This window comes from Dermacentor variabilis, chromosome 7, assembly GCF_050947875.1.
Source record: "Dermacentor variabilis isolate Ectoservices chromosome 7, ASM5094787v1, whole genome shotgun sequence".
Lineage (NCBI taxonomy): Eukaryota > Metazoa > Arthropoda > Arachnida > Ixodida > Ixodidae > Dermacentor > Dermacentor variabilis.
In genome coordinates this window covers 116281143-116296610 of record NC_134574.1, presented here as the reverse complement: position 1 = coordinate 116296610, position 15468 = coordinate 116281143, and the positions used below count along the sequence as shown (strand labels likewise).

Here is a 15468-nt window from a genome sequence, read left to right as displayed (position 1 = left end):
ATCGCTTTCGCGGTGACAGGTGACTTTGTGAATTATTCAAGGCAACATCGGTTATTTGGGTAATATGTTACTTGAAAAGAGGAATTAAAGCTTAGACAAATAATAAAACACACAAGCCGAATGCCTGAACGTTTCTGTTTTACTTCAAACCGCAGCAAGAGACGTGTACTTCCGATTCGACTGCATGTTCCCACGTCGTGCAGTCGCGCGCGCAGACGCTGAAACTGTCATTTTCTACCGTGTTCCAGCTCGGGATCATGCTCTGTGATACGCTTGTGTCTGCCTCAGTATTCGTGTATCGCTGACTTATACCGCTACTCAGGTGCCCTCGTGAACAGCGCGCAAAATCGTGCGCTGCGCGAAACGAGACGATCACAACACCTTGCGCGTGACGCCGTCAGCGGAATTGCGCCTTGCCGCAAGAAAGCGAGTAGGAAAAAAAAATGAAGGCGGAGCCCGTGAAGTGTGCGTCACGCGCTCCTCGAGATCCGGTATTGGAGAACGTAGGGAAGGAATTTCGCTTGTGGAGGCTAGGCGGGGCGAGTGGAGAGAGTGTTTCGCTTGACAGGGAAGCTCGCTTCGTGAAATGATGAGTTCGCGGCACTGAAATATTTCTATCTCGGCTATTAATCACCCGATTTGAAAAAAAAATGCGGCAGCATGCTCCCTAGCGACACGAAAGAACGTCCAGCGTATCATCAAAATATGATATGGGACCTGGTGAGGGGCCCTTTAAGCCATAACTAACATTATCCACTTTAACATAAGGTATAAAACTATTGTCGAAATCAGCATATCGGTGTGTGCGGGAATGATAACAGTGAAAATAATGCCACTAAAAGAGATTAGAGCCAGAGCAGCTACGTTTGAGTCATGTAAATTGAACCTCTACGGGTGCTTCTCATCGCTGTCATGAACTTATTCCCTGCAGCTTCGGACACGTTTCAAATTTTCAGCAGCATCATGGAGGGTCGTGGATATTCGTTTGCTCCTCAATTTAATTTTCATTTTAGGTTATTTGAGCTGCGTAGTTTTCAATCAGCTAAACAAGCTTATCGAAAACTTCAGATTGACAGCGTTTCATTGAAAACAAGCTGATTGAAAACGTTTTCATTGTATCTATCTATCTATCTATCTATCTATCTATCTATCTATCTATCTATCTATCTGTCTGCTTCGGCGAGAATGAGAAACATGCTTTTTCAAGGAAGGGGTAAAATTTCTACGACATTTTGACAGTACGTGACCGCACTCCATCAGTAATTATTGTTAGGTGTTCAATAGTGCTCCAACAGCGAGATTCAGATGTGGAAGCCTCGATAGAGGACCCAACTGGTTATACTTGCAAAATAATTGCGACTCACAGCATCAGTGCAGTCCAATAGGTATGGCGTTCCACTCTTGAGTTTGAGGTCGCAGATTCGATCAAGCCATGGCGGGCACGTTTCCATGGCGCCGAAACACAAATGGACTGCGATGCTTAGATTGAGATGTACGTTCGATAAGCAACAGGTCAAAAGTACTTCGGAGTCCCCCACTATGGCGTGCCTCATAATCATGTCGGTGTTTCGCATGTCAAACCCAGTAATTTAATTTAATTATTCAAGGTAAGTGAGGTGAAAAGCGTTTAGGGTGACAAGTCCAGGAACTATGACTCCGAATTGCTAGGCACACAAGGAGAGAGCGGCTGCTGGTATACCCAGCCTCTTTCGCTAGGCACTTCCCTTCCTTAACGCCAGGAAGCCAGTTGGATGAATCGTCGCTTACAATACTAAATGCATTCTTCAGCGATCACTCAAATCTACGATGACTAAAACATAGCCTTGAGAATAGTCGACTCCTGAAGACGGCACAGAGAGAGAGAGAGAGATTTTGCGGGTCCTGGAGAGGCCTGCCTGGCAACATGCCTTGTTTGCTACTCTAGATGGAAGTATTAAAAATTAACTGATTTGCAATGTTCGCAACACATATACACAACATGTAGTTGTGTTCTGCCTCCGAAAATACTGGATTTCGTTCGCCAATATAAGCCGGCCAGATCTTTGAGGCTTTTTTCGTTAGGGGATCATAACCACGGTTTTGTGTGACTGCAGAACACACAACAGCTATTGCCTAAAGAATGTACGGAAAATAAGGTACACGCAAGACACAAATGAAAACGGAAGTAAAAGACAATGTTCATGCCTCATGTGCTTCCTACCTGTGCAGTGTTTTTCGTCTGCAGTTTTGGATCAAATACCTGCCTCTTCCAAAGTTTTCATTCACAAGCTTTTGCGGGGCGCATTATCATGGGTCTCATATTGTTTTTTATAATGTGAGAGATTTTCGCATTTTCTAAAGCAAAGCGAAGTTTGAAATGATCATTGTTATTAGATTTCGTCGTGTATTTTCTTTTTCGCGCCACACCTGTCAATGAAGTTTTGCATTATGGCACGAAACGTTCTAATTTGGCGTGCGTTTGCGCTGTCGAGACAACCCCTAATTCTGCGTTTTCTTCTGTCGATGCAGCGCGCACTTTCCTCCGGGAACGAATGAGAGTTGGCTACATTTCCAACGGCAATAGCGACAGAGATTACGTGTTGCGCTCTTGACAAGGCGAAGAGACCGAAGTGTTCGAACAAGCGTTTGGACGGACAGTCGTCGAGCACATGCCCTAAAAGCTACGGGATAACAGAAAAGCAATTGTGCTCTATCGATAGCGCTTATCGGCGATAAAGTTTTTGGTGCACTAGGAAGAGCTGGCATCTGGCGTCCTTGCATCCAGCCCACATAGTGTGCTTTGCCTCCTAAGCGTTGTTGCAGACTTTGAGGCAGGAAAGTAGTATCGAGGATTCGCAACAACGCGGGACATTGAAGAAGATTGCGTGTCTCTTGCATTATCTTTGCGTAGCCGCCACTGTACGGCTGGTTTAGCCGGCGCCGAGCACTAAAGCTTCAAGGACTTTTGCAGTGAGGCAAGAAAAGGCCCACCGTGCAGTTAGTCGGAGAGCACGGCGTGCGGGCTGCCAGGCGAGCGGCTGAATTGCTGACATCTACGTCTGGGTGCGTACTTTTTCGCCGTCACATTGAAAGACCACACGCATGTCATGCCTAGACCTATGACAAGCTCAACAGAGCTGACATTAGGGCGAGGTGGTACGGATACGTGGCGGAAAAGTAGTGTAACTTTACAGGGACGAATCAAGAATAGACAAACATTGGCCCAACACCAGTGTTTTGTTGCATTTTCTTCAACGGAAGAGCTCTGTGAAAGACCTTCTTTAAAAGGCTCGCCTAAAATTACGGGCAATTCATTGTTAAGTTCTAGATTCTAAAGTGATTACTTATAGGGCGCAGAAAAAAATTACGTTTCATTGATATTCAATTGTTGAACTACTTTTAACTTTTTTGTTCACCTTGTTGTTGAAACATTGTTCAACAGGTCCTTCCTTGTTCCACATGTTTTGGGCATTTAAATACTGCTTCCAAAGACCCCATGCACCATTTTTCTTCCCTCGCGTAAGATAATTTGCGCAAAATGTAATGGTAATTGCCGGTCATTGCTGTTTAATCTCATGCATTGCGCTTATATCCCTTCATAAAGGCGTTAATAATCTGAACTTTTTTGCGGGGAGCGCAGTAGTGAAAGGGTAGCTTTAAGTTCTAGACGGGTGACATTCACTTCATGCTTTAGATTAATAATCTAAATTAGGAATTCTCTAAAGCTGTCGATACTGGTTTCTCAATCCTAATAGCAGATAATCCTTTCAGTTGACTAAGACTCCTAAGATTCTGCCGAATCTGTGCAAACATCGATCAAGTTTGACATCGTTCTGACATTGTTCTGACATCGTTCTGACATCGTTTTGGTACTTATTTCGTTTCCCCCTATTTTTTGGCAAATCTAATAATTTCGAACTATTATCACTTATGTGCACTGAAACTGAAAGCGCGGCAATTACAGCACTACGGCCGCATTTGTACGGCCGTCTGCCTTTGAGAACTATGGTGACATATAAGGAACGTGGCGGAAACAACGCCACGCCAATAATTACTAGCGCCAAGCAACATTAATATGAATATGAGCGCAGTTTCGAAGCCATGGGACTAGATGATCAGCACATTAACCCACTCTCCCGTGTAACACTCCGGGTAGAGCGCTGGCTGTACAGACTTATTTTCAACTTCCAACTTCATCAGCACCTTGTAGAGTTACAAAAATCTGGCACTATGGCTTGATAACATAGGAGGCTTAAATACAGAAGATTGCTTCTTCTTCTTCCCTGTGTACGAGATAATGTTAACCGACCTGCTCAACTAAAAACATAATAAAGAAAGTACGGTGCCAAATATAAATATCAAGCGTACACTGTTAGGTTGTCGGAGATTTGACGGCTGGAAACCGAAGCTGTTAAAATTGCACTTGGCCCCCATGTCTTCTTTTTCTTTTTTTAGAGCTTGACTAACGTTTGCTCGGACACCCTACATACTATATACAAAATATATGAAGCTTGGTCAATAAAAATGGCGGCTATGACAAGTTGTAGCTAAGGAAAGCAAGGAAAATCTAATAAAATAACAAATTGCCAGAAACGCCACAATAAGAAAACGCTAACAGAGCAAGTCTATGGACCAGGAAGGTAATCGAGACAAAGAAAGATTATAGGAATACTGAAAATACAAAAAAGAGCATGAACAGACCAACGCAACGGAAACAAAATTAAACAGGCATAGAAACCACTGTTCACAAAGAAGTTATCAAGTCGTAGTAGACTAGAAAATATTGCAGAGTATAAAACTCAACGCTTTGCAGGAACATAACCGAGTCCAACCATCTTCTGTAAGGAAAAAATGCTCACTCATATAACCAAGCTCAAAACACGCAGTCAAGGATGTTGTGTGCGTTGACCAATTGCTATCATCCCAATGTACGTGATGCACCCAACGCAATTCAAGCTAGTTGAACATTTATGAAAATAAACGGTTACGAACTGTTTTAAAGGTAAGATCGTTCCAGTTCCTAACATTTAACCCAGAATGAATATTGTATTTTTGTAGGGCACTGTCATTGTTACTACTAAGTTTATTTTTGTAGTAAGCATTGAAAAACTCGCATTGATTAACTCACCTATGCATCTCGAACAATTCAGTAGCAATTTCACTGCAAATATGTTTTCAATGATAAATTGCTCGATTTTTTCAAGTATGGTTTGAAAGTGACAATCTGTGTTAAACAATGTCATGGACGGCGGAAAAAGAAATTCAAGCATTGAGTTCTGCCTTTCTTCATGCCCCTCAATAGTTTTTATTTATTTATTTATTTATTTATTTATTTGTTTATTTTAGTAGCTTCAGTGCCACTAGGACGTTATTATAGGAGGAAATCTCATCGATTCTACTAAACACACGACAAAGTAACAGGTCCTCAGATACGGCATTCAGTCTATTGTTTTTTTTTATCTGGTATAAGCACTCCACTATGCAGAGAGAAACGCCTGAAGTACGTACAAATTTTTGTGATACAACATTTATTCGAACAATGCCTACAAGTGCCTGTGTAGTAGCTACTTTGAGGTGTAGCGTCTGCTGGATGAGGGACTCGCGTTTGCATTTAGAAAAGGCATGCTCACTAAATGTTTTATAATAGATACACTACGATATTTTCGCAGGCCATGGCGGCGGAAGTTTTCCGGACAATCAATGGCATATTTCTGGGCAAGCACTTCCCTGACGAAGCCGTGCTGTCTACTCTTGCTTATAGGCCACAACCAGGAGACTTGTTTATTGTGAGTTACCCTAAATGTGGCACCACGTGGACGCAGCACATCGTATACAATATCCTGATGGACGCTGAAGAACCCGAAGACCGCTTGCAGCAACTCATGCGACTTCCATTCTTGGAAATGCAGGGTGCCGAGGCCGCTGTCTACGCTCCGAAGCCGGCAGCTTTTAAGACCCATTTAAGCTTTCAGAAGAACCCGTACTCACCTGAGGCAAAGTACATCTACATCGCCAGAAACCCTTACGACTGTTGCGTGTCTTTCTACTACCACACCAAGAACATGCCACCGTACCGATTTCAGAAGGGAACTTTCGATGATTTCTTTGAATTATTTCTTAAAGGTCGGGTGGATTTCGGAGATTATTTTGAGAACGTTCTTTCCTGGTACGAACACAGGGATGACCCCAACGTACTGTTTCTTACGTACGAAGGACTTAAGAAAGACATAGTCGGAGAAATACACCGCATTGCTGCTTTCATTGGCGAAGACAAAGAGCGGAGGCTCAAAGAAAACCCGGAGCTGCTCCAGCGCATTCTAGAGAAGACCAGCTTGGAGCATATGAGGAAAACAGTGATTGTGAGTCCTCAACCTCCCCCGCTCGATGTAAACGAATCACAGTTACTGGAGAGCATCAGACCTGAGCTTCGAAAAGGCTTCAAAACCGTTCTCGACTTTACGAGAATGCCTATGAAGGGAGACTTCATCCGCAAGGGAAAGGTTGGAGACTGGAAGAACCACTTCTCGCCAAAACAGATAACGCTCATGAAAGCCAAGATAGCCGAGGCAACAAAAGGGTCTGACGTCATGAACCTATGGAAAGACATAGATATCCCATAAATGTTAACGGCACCTGCAAGTGCAGAAGAAGGTACATAAACACGTGATGCAAGTCTAGTGAAGCAAAAATTTACTTTTTTGAGTGGTCATTGTGCTATTTACCGAAGGAAGCGTTTAGCAGTGAAACTTGAAACTTTGGCATGGGGCGTTGTATGGCCTTAGTTGCCTGCTAAGCAAACTCTCGACCGTAGCGATAATAGCACATGCCCAATATGAGAGCAAAATCGTTCCGCTGATGTGAGTGGCCGTCCCAAATATAGATATTCACGCACAAACCTTTCTAACAAGCAAAACTATACAATGCAGGAGGAGGAGGAAATAAAGACAGAAGGCCGGGATGCTAACCAGAAATGCGTCTGGTGTGCTACTCTACTCTGGGGGACGGGATAAACTATACTATGGATACAATAGATACAAAAAAGCAACGCGACAAACGTTAAATCGAATCGATCATAGCTTTTTATTTGTATTTCTATAGAAAGCAGAATATTTATACTGACATATGTCAATATTTGAAGAATTTGCATTGCACGTTTACTTTTTTTGTCAAGCGATAATATTACGTTTAGCATAAATGTCGGTCTTCTGCAGTGAGGGAACTAGCACCATATATATATATATATATATATATATATATATATATATATATATATATATATATATATATAATTTTAAACAAGCTCTAATGACCCAGATATATATTTAAGTAAAAGCTTAGAACAAGTGGAAAATAAACCAAACGCTTGAAACATACCGCCCCAAACGGAAAAGCACACAGTACATAAAATTTCATTGTAAACGAGAAAATACGATTACCTTTATTTTGCAATATTATAGGTCATCCGAAAATTTTAGGCGACAAACATTTACTGTCGGCTCCTTTGTTCAACACTGACGAAACTTGTCACCTTGCATCAGACGGCGCTGACATATCCATTCTATCAACCTTACGGCCCAGATCCTCAAGCATCCTCTTCCTTATATCTACCTTGCACACGCTATTCTCCCTACAGCAGCGTTATACCTCCCTGCCCTTGTAAGATCTCTGTTGCCATGTCGTCTACTTGTGGTAGAGGAGAATTGCACTTTTTTACCTCTTAAAGGGTGTTAGAAACTTTATGTCGGTATAAGTTATTAACATTTTTTTAATTGTGATGGGCCACCTTGTCATGTATATTTTACGACGTTCCGCTTCTTCGCATGAAGACATTAAACGGCGTTTCTTTTTCTTATAAATATGGTGGCAAATATTCTGTCATATCGCATTTTTAATGAATGGAATTTCTCTGCTAATGTGTTTGCAGTCATAGTTCCGTGTTTTAAGCGTATAAATGAAGCACATCAGGAGATAAAATTTACCATTTTGGTACTATCTTCTGCGGTGAAAATGTTTTCAATCGTTTTTGATGCAATACAGCAACAATAGAAGTAATGTACACTCTACATTGCTGGTGTCATTTTATTTTCGGGGACCAAGCCCCAGCCTCAATAGTTTAAACCAAGCACCTTTGTACCTTGCAAACATTTCAGTTTTTTGGTCACACTTACAGCCGTCCTGTAGAGCTCTAATGCATGTTTATGTTCCCTCTTAGTTATGCAGCAATTTATGATAGCATTTCTTCGTTTTGTCCAGTTGACGAAAACGTCAAGAACCATCTAGAAACAATAGTCATAGTTAAAAACGCTATTCTTCTCGCTACACGTGTGTGTTGTATTTGCAGTCATGGGGATGTCTTTAACGTTCCCCAGCACAAAATTTTATTTTTACTCACTATCGGGCATATCTGGTCTTTTATCAATGTTCGCAATTTGTCTTGCGCACATTATCGTCTTTAACACTCCATGCTCATTTCTGTACATGTCAAGAACGCCATATAATATTGACACATGCATGCCATACTTGACAAAGAACTGGTAATCGCAGAGTATGAAACACGGTGACACAGGTAAAATACTTATTTAGGGCAAATATAAACCAAAAACACGTACAGGTTTACAAGGAGGTGTAGCGCTGTAGAGTTGCAAATACGCAAAAATGTGTGTAATTTTTTCTAAAGTACACTTTAAAAACAGTTTTCATGCTTTGGAGAGTGTCTTTGTTGTCCTGCAATCTCAGTCCATCTGCCGTGACTCTTGTTGAGCGCTGCGCACCTGGTACTTCGAGTTGAAGGACGGCATGCCTGTTGTCAGCGTGACATATCATTCTAGACAGGACACTAGTTGGTGCTGTGTTTTCAAGAAAATAAACGCTAGAAAAACAGATAGCGATCATTTAGGTGGGATTAAATTACGGCCCTGGCGGTTCAGCAGCAACATTTTTCAGGGCCCATGTCTCGATGAATGTCGCCGGTAATGCAATTAGCGATGAAACAATGAACTCCTGCACCGCATTGTAAAATTTTGTCTTCCCTGTAAAGGACATCCGTTTTGTGTTGCCGACCTCTTCTCGCCTCCGGTTCCTCTTGTGTAACTAGGCGTCTCATTTCTCAGCGGACACCAGTGAGAGATATTCACTCTGGAAGATTGGGATGCAATGTACACATACCCAGTTGCACAAATTCAGTTTCCCAAGTTGCCTGTTTTCGCACACACGTAGTGCCACATGCGCCATTTCCAACCCACTATCACACAAGTTGTCTGTTCAGGCATATACCTAGACGACCAAGTTGGCGTGAAAGACATTAAATGCGGACATACCTAACAGTGCATGATTTCCCATAGAATGCTAACCGCATTAAACACCCCGCCTGAGGTAGATTAATTGTTAGGGTGAAGTTTGGTCAATTACCATCTTGCAGCTACGCAACTTTTCTGTTGAAGTTACATTCCAATGCCTTCGTGCAAGATAATCGCATAATAAATTTACAAAACCCTAGATGGTAAAAGTAATTACCTAGCCCTCTAATATGAGCATTCCTCAGATCACACTGTAGTTTCCAGGAGGCAAAAGCCATTGATGTTTTCGGCTTATACTAAAACAAACTCGTGCAGGCGTCCTCCCAATGTGGTTACGTCTACAGAGTGAGATTACAGAAATCAAAGTTGCGCTTGAAGGCAATCGCAGACATAGTTGCATGGAATAAAGACACTGATTCGCTGTCTACCTGTTATCAAAGCACAGCCACCGTACATAAGCGCCTCCTGGCTTCTGTGCACGGAAGGAAACAGCCTTTAGTAGGTATGTCGGTTCTGCCTTAAGAGCACGCACACATGTTGAGCCATTCAGTAGCCATTCAGCGTGGAGTTGGACTGCTTGCATGCAGTCTAAGATGAAGATCATTTTGAAGTCAATCATCATGAGCAAGCTAAAGCAAATATGAATAAAGAAATCCGAAGTTTGACGACACTTTGTACCCCGTCATCCAAGCAAGTGTCCCGTCGTCCAACAGATGACACGACACTTCCGATAGTATACGTTCATTGCGTATGTCAAGTACAGATACGTACTTAAATACGCTGTGTCTCTGTTCTGGGTTTGATAGTGAACATGGCTCCTGTATGGATGGCCGAAACGTCATTAGATTTTCAGTTACCTTAGTCGGTGCATCTTTTCGCGCTTCTTCAAAGTATGAATGATTGTGAACTGCGGACAGTGACCCTTTGTCTGCCACTTAAAAAACCCATTTTGGAGAATTACTTGCTATTTATATTTCGATATACCTGCAAGATCAACCAACTTGACGAAGTGAAGAAGTGTTGCTGTTACGAAACCTTTCATAATGGATTGCCTTCTGGTAAGTGGTTTTGCTTCATAGAAATGCCACACGGGCACACATAATATAGTTAGGTTGGGGCTTTCGGACAGTGCGAGAGCATTTTGTTGCTGGTAGGACACCGGTTCCTCTGGTAAAAGCTATACCTGTGATAAACTAGAAACAGTGTAAGAAAACAGACTCGAGCTTGCTCGCCCAGACCTAGATTCTTCTGTATCTGTGATGACCACGGGCCACGGTCACTGCGACATTAGTGAAACATCACAGAACTGCTTGGCTAAGTATTTGCAGTAAAAGACACACGATACTCTAAGGAAGTTGTCACACCGCTGTTGGTTTTGGAAGGCAACTCCAGTACAACTCTCGAAGCAATATGAACAGGGGTGTGTCATTTTTCTCATGGACGATAAATGTCTGCAGTGCGACATTGCAATTATGTACTTTAATTTTAGGTAACTAGAGGAACTCTTCACTTTTTTTCGGTCTTGCCACTCAACCAGTTCTGTGCAAGGGTATAAGTTCAGCCGCAAGTCATAGTAAATAGTCAGAGACTAATTTTTATCCCTAGCAATCAAGAAAGGACGTCTTTTTCATACATTAAAAATTGGGGCTGGCTCACACGTCTTGTTATTTATGTAGCAGGCTTGACTGATTTGTCAATTTTCAGCCATAGGTGAAAAAGTAAAATGATCTTAATCCGGCCTGAAGCCCCATTGCGGTAATGCATGGCCAACTCGGACAAACATACTGGTCTTTTGAGTGAAATATGGTGATCTCATATGCACATATTAGGCTCCAGCCAGTCTTCCCTACGCAGATTTGACAACAATTGAAAGGAATACAGTACACTGCCTCAGAGACACACTGGACAAATTTGGTGGTATTTTTAACCAAGTAACCTTCGCCTGCTTCCTTGCCTTTCTCAGTTCGATTGTAAGCTGCTGTGCATAGGCTGCCTACTTTATATTTTGCTGGAAATATATGCGAATAGCAGTCCACAAGTAAATTGAGGAAGGACCTCAGGCAGTGGAGGCTTCCTTAGTCAAAGATAACAAAAATTGTTTGCGTGTCTATGAGGAGTAGTACAGTCTATTATTTTGATCAAGTGTATATTTGGTCGAATGTACGTGGGGTGTGCCGAATGGCCAGTGCCGTAGCATGTACCTAGAAGGGCACAATAATCCACTCAAAGGGCAAGTCTTCTCGTCACACTTGACCATGCATCGACATGATGAGCTGTGCGCCAGATTTAGATTTTTCATCTGTTTTATTCACCTACGGCAACCGATTCATGTTACAACATCAATGAGGAATACCACATCCTATAATGGGACGTGTTTTAACCAACGCTCATTATAATTGCTTGACAAAGATTAACACTCTCTAACGACATAGAATAGCAATTGCCATGCTTATTTATTCAGTTTTTATGAAAGTATTGTTTATCATGCTTTTCTAGATTTCTTTTTCAAGTTGTGCACTCCCTCTGAAAGAAGCGCTCTGGTGTAACCTATAAGAAACACCAGACACAGTGTGGTGTACTTCTCGATTGGAACATATGCTATCATACCGAAGGCGCACACAGCCATGACGTAGTAGAATAGAAATGTACTGGAACTATGCCGGTAGCTAATGCAAATATTGTATAACGACTGGCACTTTGATGTCTTGGGGATGCATTGGGTGGCCTGTACACGAGCACTCTTATGCACATTTCCTCGCCAAGTAATCAGCTAGTGAGAAGATTTTCCAATTTAGGCTAGCAATCCACAGACCCAGCTGCCCTTTGTCTAATTGAAGCCGATACACCCGAAGCGGTTCACAACATGTACACACGCCACAGCTGATCCACATTGCGTGTTTGTACAGCGAAATGTAATTTCTGCGTACTGTGATTACTGCTGCACCCAAAGGCCCCACACAGGGGTTCCTCAATAACTTTATGTGAACCGACATCACATAATTTTTTCGCAAAAATAGCCAGAACATCACCAAATTGTTCTGCCGCAAGTAATACAGGGTGTATTTCAGTGGTTGATTGCCAAGTTTTGTTAATTATTGGTGCTTTCTACCATGCAGTGTACACACGCATTCATTTTAAGACGACGACCCTCCACCTCGATAACAGACTCTCCTCAACGATAAGTAGGGAAATTGAACGGAAGGAAAAATATGACAACCATAACTAGACGGATACTCTGGTTTCCTTTTATTCAACTTCCTTCTGCTTTCGAGGAATCGTGGATATGGTCAACAAATGTTTTATTAACTTTCTTTGATTGAGCAACGTCTAACATGACCCATATGTACAGGCCCACGTACATGTTGTAAAAAGTGCTGCACCTTCACCTCAACCGCAAACTTAGGATACGTATAGATCAAATTACACGGGAATCCCAGGATTATGCAGCGATTCTTACAACGAATAACTGGCGAGGATTTTGCGATCGCCTCTCAGGCACATTGAGCACAGCAAAAACGTGGTCGATTCTTCGCTCACTCACAGATCCGAATACAACAAAGGGAAAAACATTTCAACAGCTGCACATCCTAATGCACGAGTACAGGGACGAGGTCTCGACACTCCTCAGAGAGCTAGAGAAGCATTTCATGCCCACAGGCCCGCCGCCGCAGTACTCTGACTATCCTTATTTAGGCGAGGCGAATGAATTGCTCGATGCAGACATCACATCTGACGAGGTGCGGGTGGTCCTACAAGACCTACGCCGCAACACGGCACCGGGAGCCGACCACATCCGATTCGCCACCCTTCGTAACCTCAGTGACGCGGATAATAACCACCTCACCCATATCTTTAATGATTGCTGGCGCAAGGGCATGCTTTCCCAAGTATGGCGACTCGCCGACATCACATTGATCTCCAAACCGGGCAAGCCTGTTAAGGTTGAAAACTTACGATGCATCTCCCTAACATCATGCATTGGTAAGCTCATGGAGCATGTACTCTTGCGTCGTCTGCAGCCCTTCCTCGAAGAAAAATCATTCTTTCCCAACTCTCAATTCGGATATCGGGCTCATCTGTCTGCCAAAGATGTGTTTTTACAATTGCGGGAGGAAGTAATAGGACCTCCGTCATCCGCCCAAACGAGAGCATTCATCGCCTTAGACTTAAAAGGGGCATTCGATAATGTTCAACACGATCTCATCCTTCGCAATGTTGCACATTCACACTGTGAAGTTTGTATGTACAACTATATCCACGCTTTTCTTCGAGATAGCACAGCCACCGCAAGAACGGGACCTCATCGATCCGGTACGATTCGCCTTGTAGGACATGGGACACCCCGGAGCTCAGTTCCTTCCCCTACTCTATTAAATATCGCGCTCGCAGGGCTCCCCCGGCAACTCGACCAGATCCCTGATGTCGCCCACGCTATTTGTGCGGATGACATTACTATATGGTCGACACGGGGCTCCGACGGAGCCATCCCGGAGCGACTGAAGCAAGCAGTCGACACAGTTTCCGAGTACGCGAGAAAATGCGGCTTAAGATGTGCACCGGAAAAGTCGGAGCTCATAATTATTCCCCCCGCAGCCGTTCGTCTACTTCCCCTATCACTGTACACGTGGATGGCACACCGATACCACAGGTTAATCGTGCTCGTGTCCTCGGCCTACACGTTCAAGCGGATGGCAGGTCAAACTACACTGTTGCCCTTCTATCAGACAGATTGAGCAAATTCTGGCCATGATTTGGAGGGTATCCAACAGGCGCTCGGGCCTTCGAGAAGAGGACCTGCTGCGCTTTGTGGAGGTATAAGTGACCAGCCGCCTTACATATCATCTCCCATTTCAGCGGTTGACCCAAGCGCAACAACTTCGCATAGACGCAATGATTCGCAAAGCGACGAAGCTGGTCCATGGCCTCCTGAACTATACTTCCACACGCCGTCTCCTTAACTTAGGGACACGTAACACACTAGGCGAGCTGATAGAGGCATATTGGGTCAGCAATAGCCAGCGCCTCCTACTCACTCCTACTGGCCGCCATCTTCTCACACGGCTAGGATACTTTATCCCACCCCGTGAGGCTGAAACACCTCCAACGATCTTGTCGTCAGCAATACGCCAAGCACTAAGTATTCATCCATTGCCACGTAATGTGCACCCCGAGCATGACAAAGGGCGGCGCAAAGCTCGTGTACGATATATTGGCCGCATGCTGGCAAACGTCCCGGAAATACATACTTTATACACGGACACATCACGCACTCAAGAGTGTTATACCTCGGTAGTTTTGGATGGCACCGAATCCCTGATAGACTCTGCTGCAATGCGCGGAACAAATGCCGCTTGCGGAGAAATTCTCGGTGTTGCTTTTGAAATTCGATATGCCATCCGTGTTCCTGAGGAAGTGTATATATTGACCGACTCGCAAGAGGCATGCTGAGCGTTCCTATCAGGACATGGCATTGCGAGAGCGGTGCACCGAATTCTCAAACAGATCCTTCAAAATACACCAACCCCACCTCCCGCATCCACTTACTCTGGACCCCTGGTCATACCTCGCTGCCGGGTAACGAACGCGCACGTGCGGTTGCCCGAGAAATTTCCCTCCGGTCGAATCGGCGCGGTGAGACGACTAGTTCAGAGTGGGGGGATCCCTTGCTCCGTTACAAAGGCATACTCAGTCATTATACGCGCATTCGTCGCACCCACGCCGCACCACCGCCGTCCTTGTCGCGGGAGGAAGGAGTGGCAGTACGCCAGTTACAAACCGCAGCTTTTCCAAATCTTGTCTCTCTCAATAAATACTACCCACACTGGTATGCAGATCGTTGTCCTGGCTGTGGCAGCTCCCCTACAATCTTCCACGTCCCGATTGAGTGCACTTCATACCTCTTTCCTCCCTTGCCAACTCTCCTTTACCTCCTACGCAACAAAGAATTGTGGGACGATGCCCTCCGCGACGCACCTGCCGAGGTCCTCCGAGCTGTGATACAACGGGCTCGAAACGTCGCCGGAATCATCTTAGGGACCCTGGACTGAGGGTTCCTCCCACACGGCTCTCGGAATTCAAATATTAATAATAAGGATGTTTTACTCTCTTTCTCTCACTTAATATATATATATATATATATATAGAGTAGGCAAAGTGGGATTCTTCAGGCTACCTTTCGGACGTAAAGACCTTG

The 15468-nt window shown here is 43.9% G+C and overlaps 1 protein-coding gene across 1 annotated transcript; it reads left to right on the top strand.

Moving 5' to 3' along the window:
- The first annotated feature begins 4 nt into the window (after positions 1 to 4).
- Positions 5 to 6913, top strand: LOC142587817 (sulfotransferase ssu-1-like). The gene is made up of 2 exons (XM_075699101.1): positions 5 to 3042; positions 5649 to 6913. Exon 2 carries the CDS (start codon positions 5652 to 5654, stop codon positions 6597 to 6599), a length of 948 nt encoding a protein of 315 aa, XP_075555216.1. The 5' UTR covers positions 5 to 3042; positions 5649 to 5651; the 3' UTR covers positions 6600 to 6913.
- Positions 6914 to 15468: the final 8555 nt, after the last annotated feature.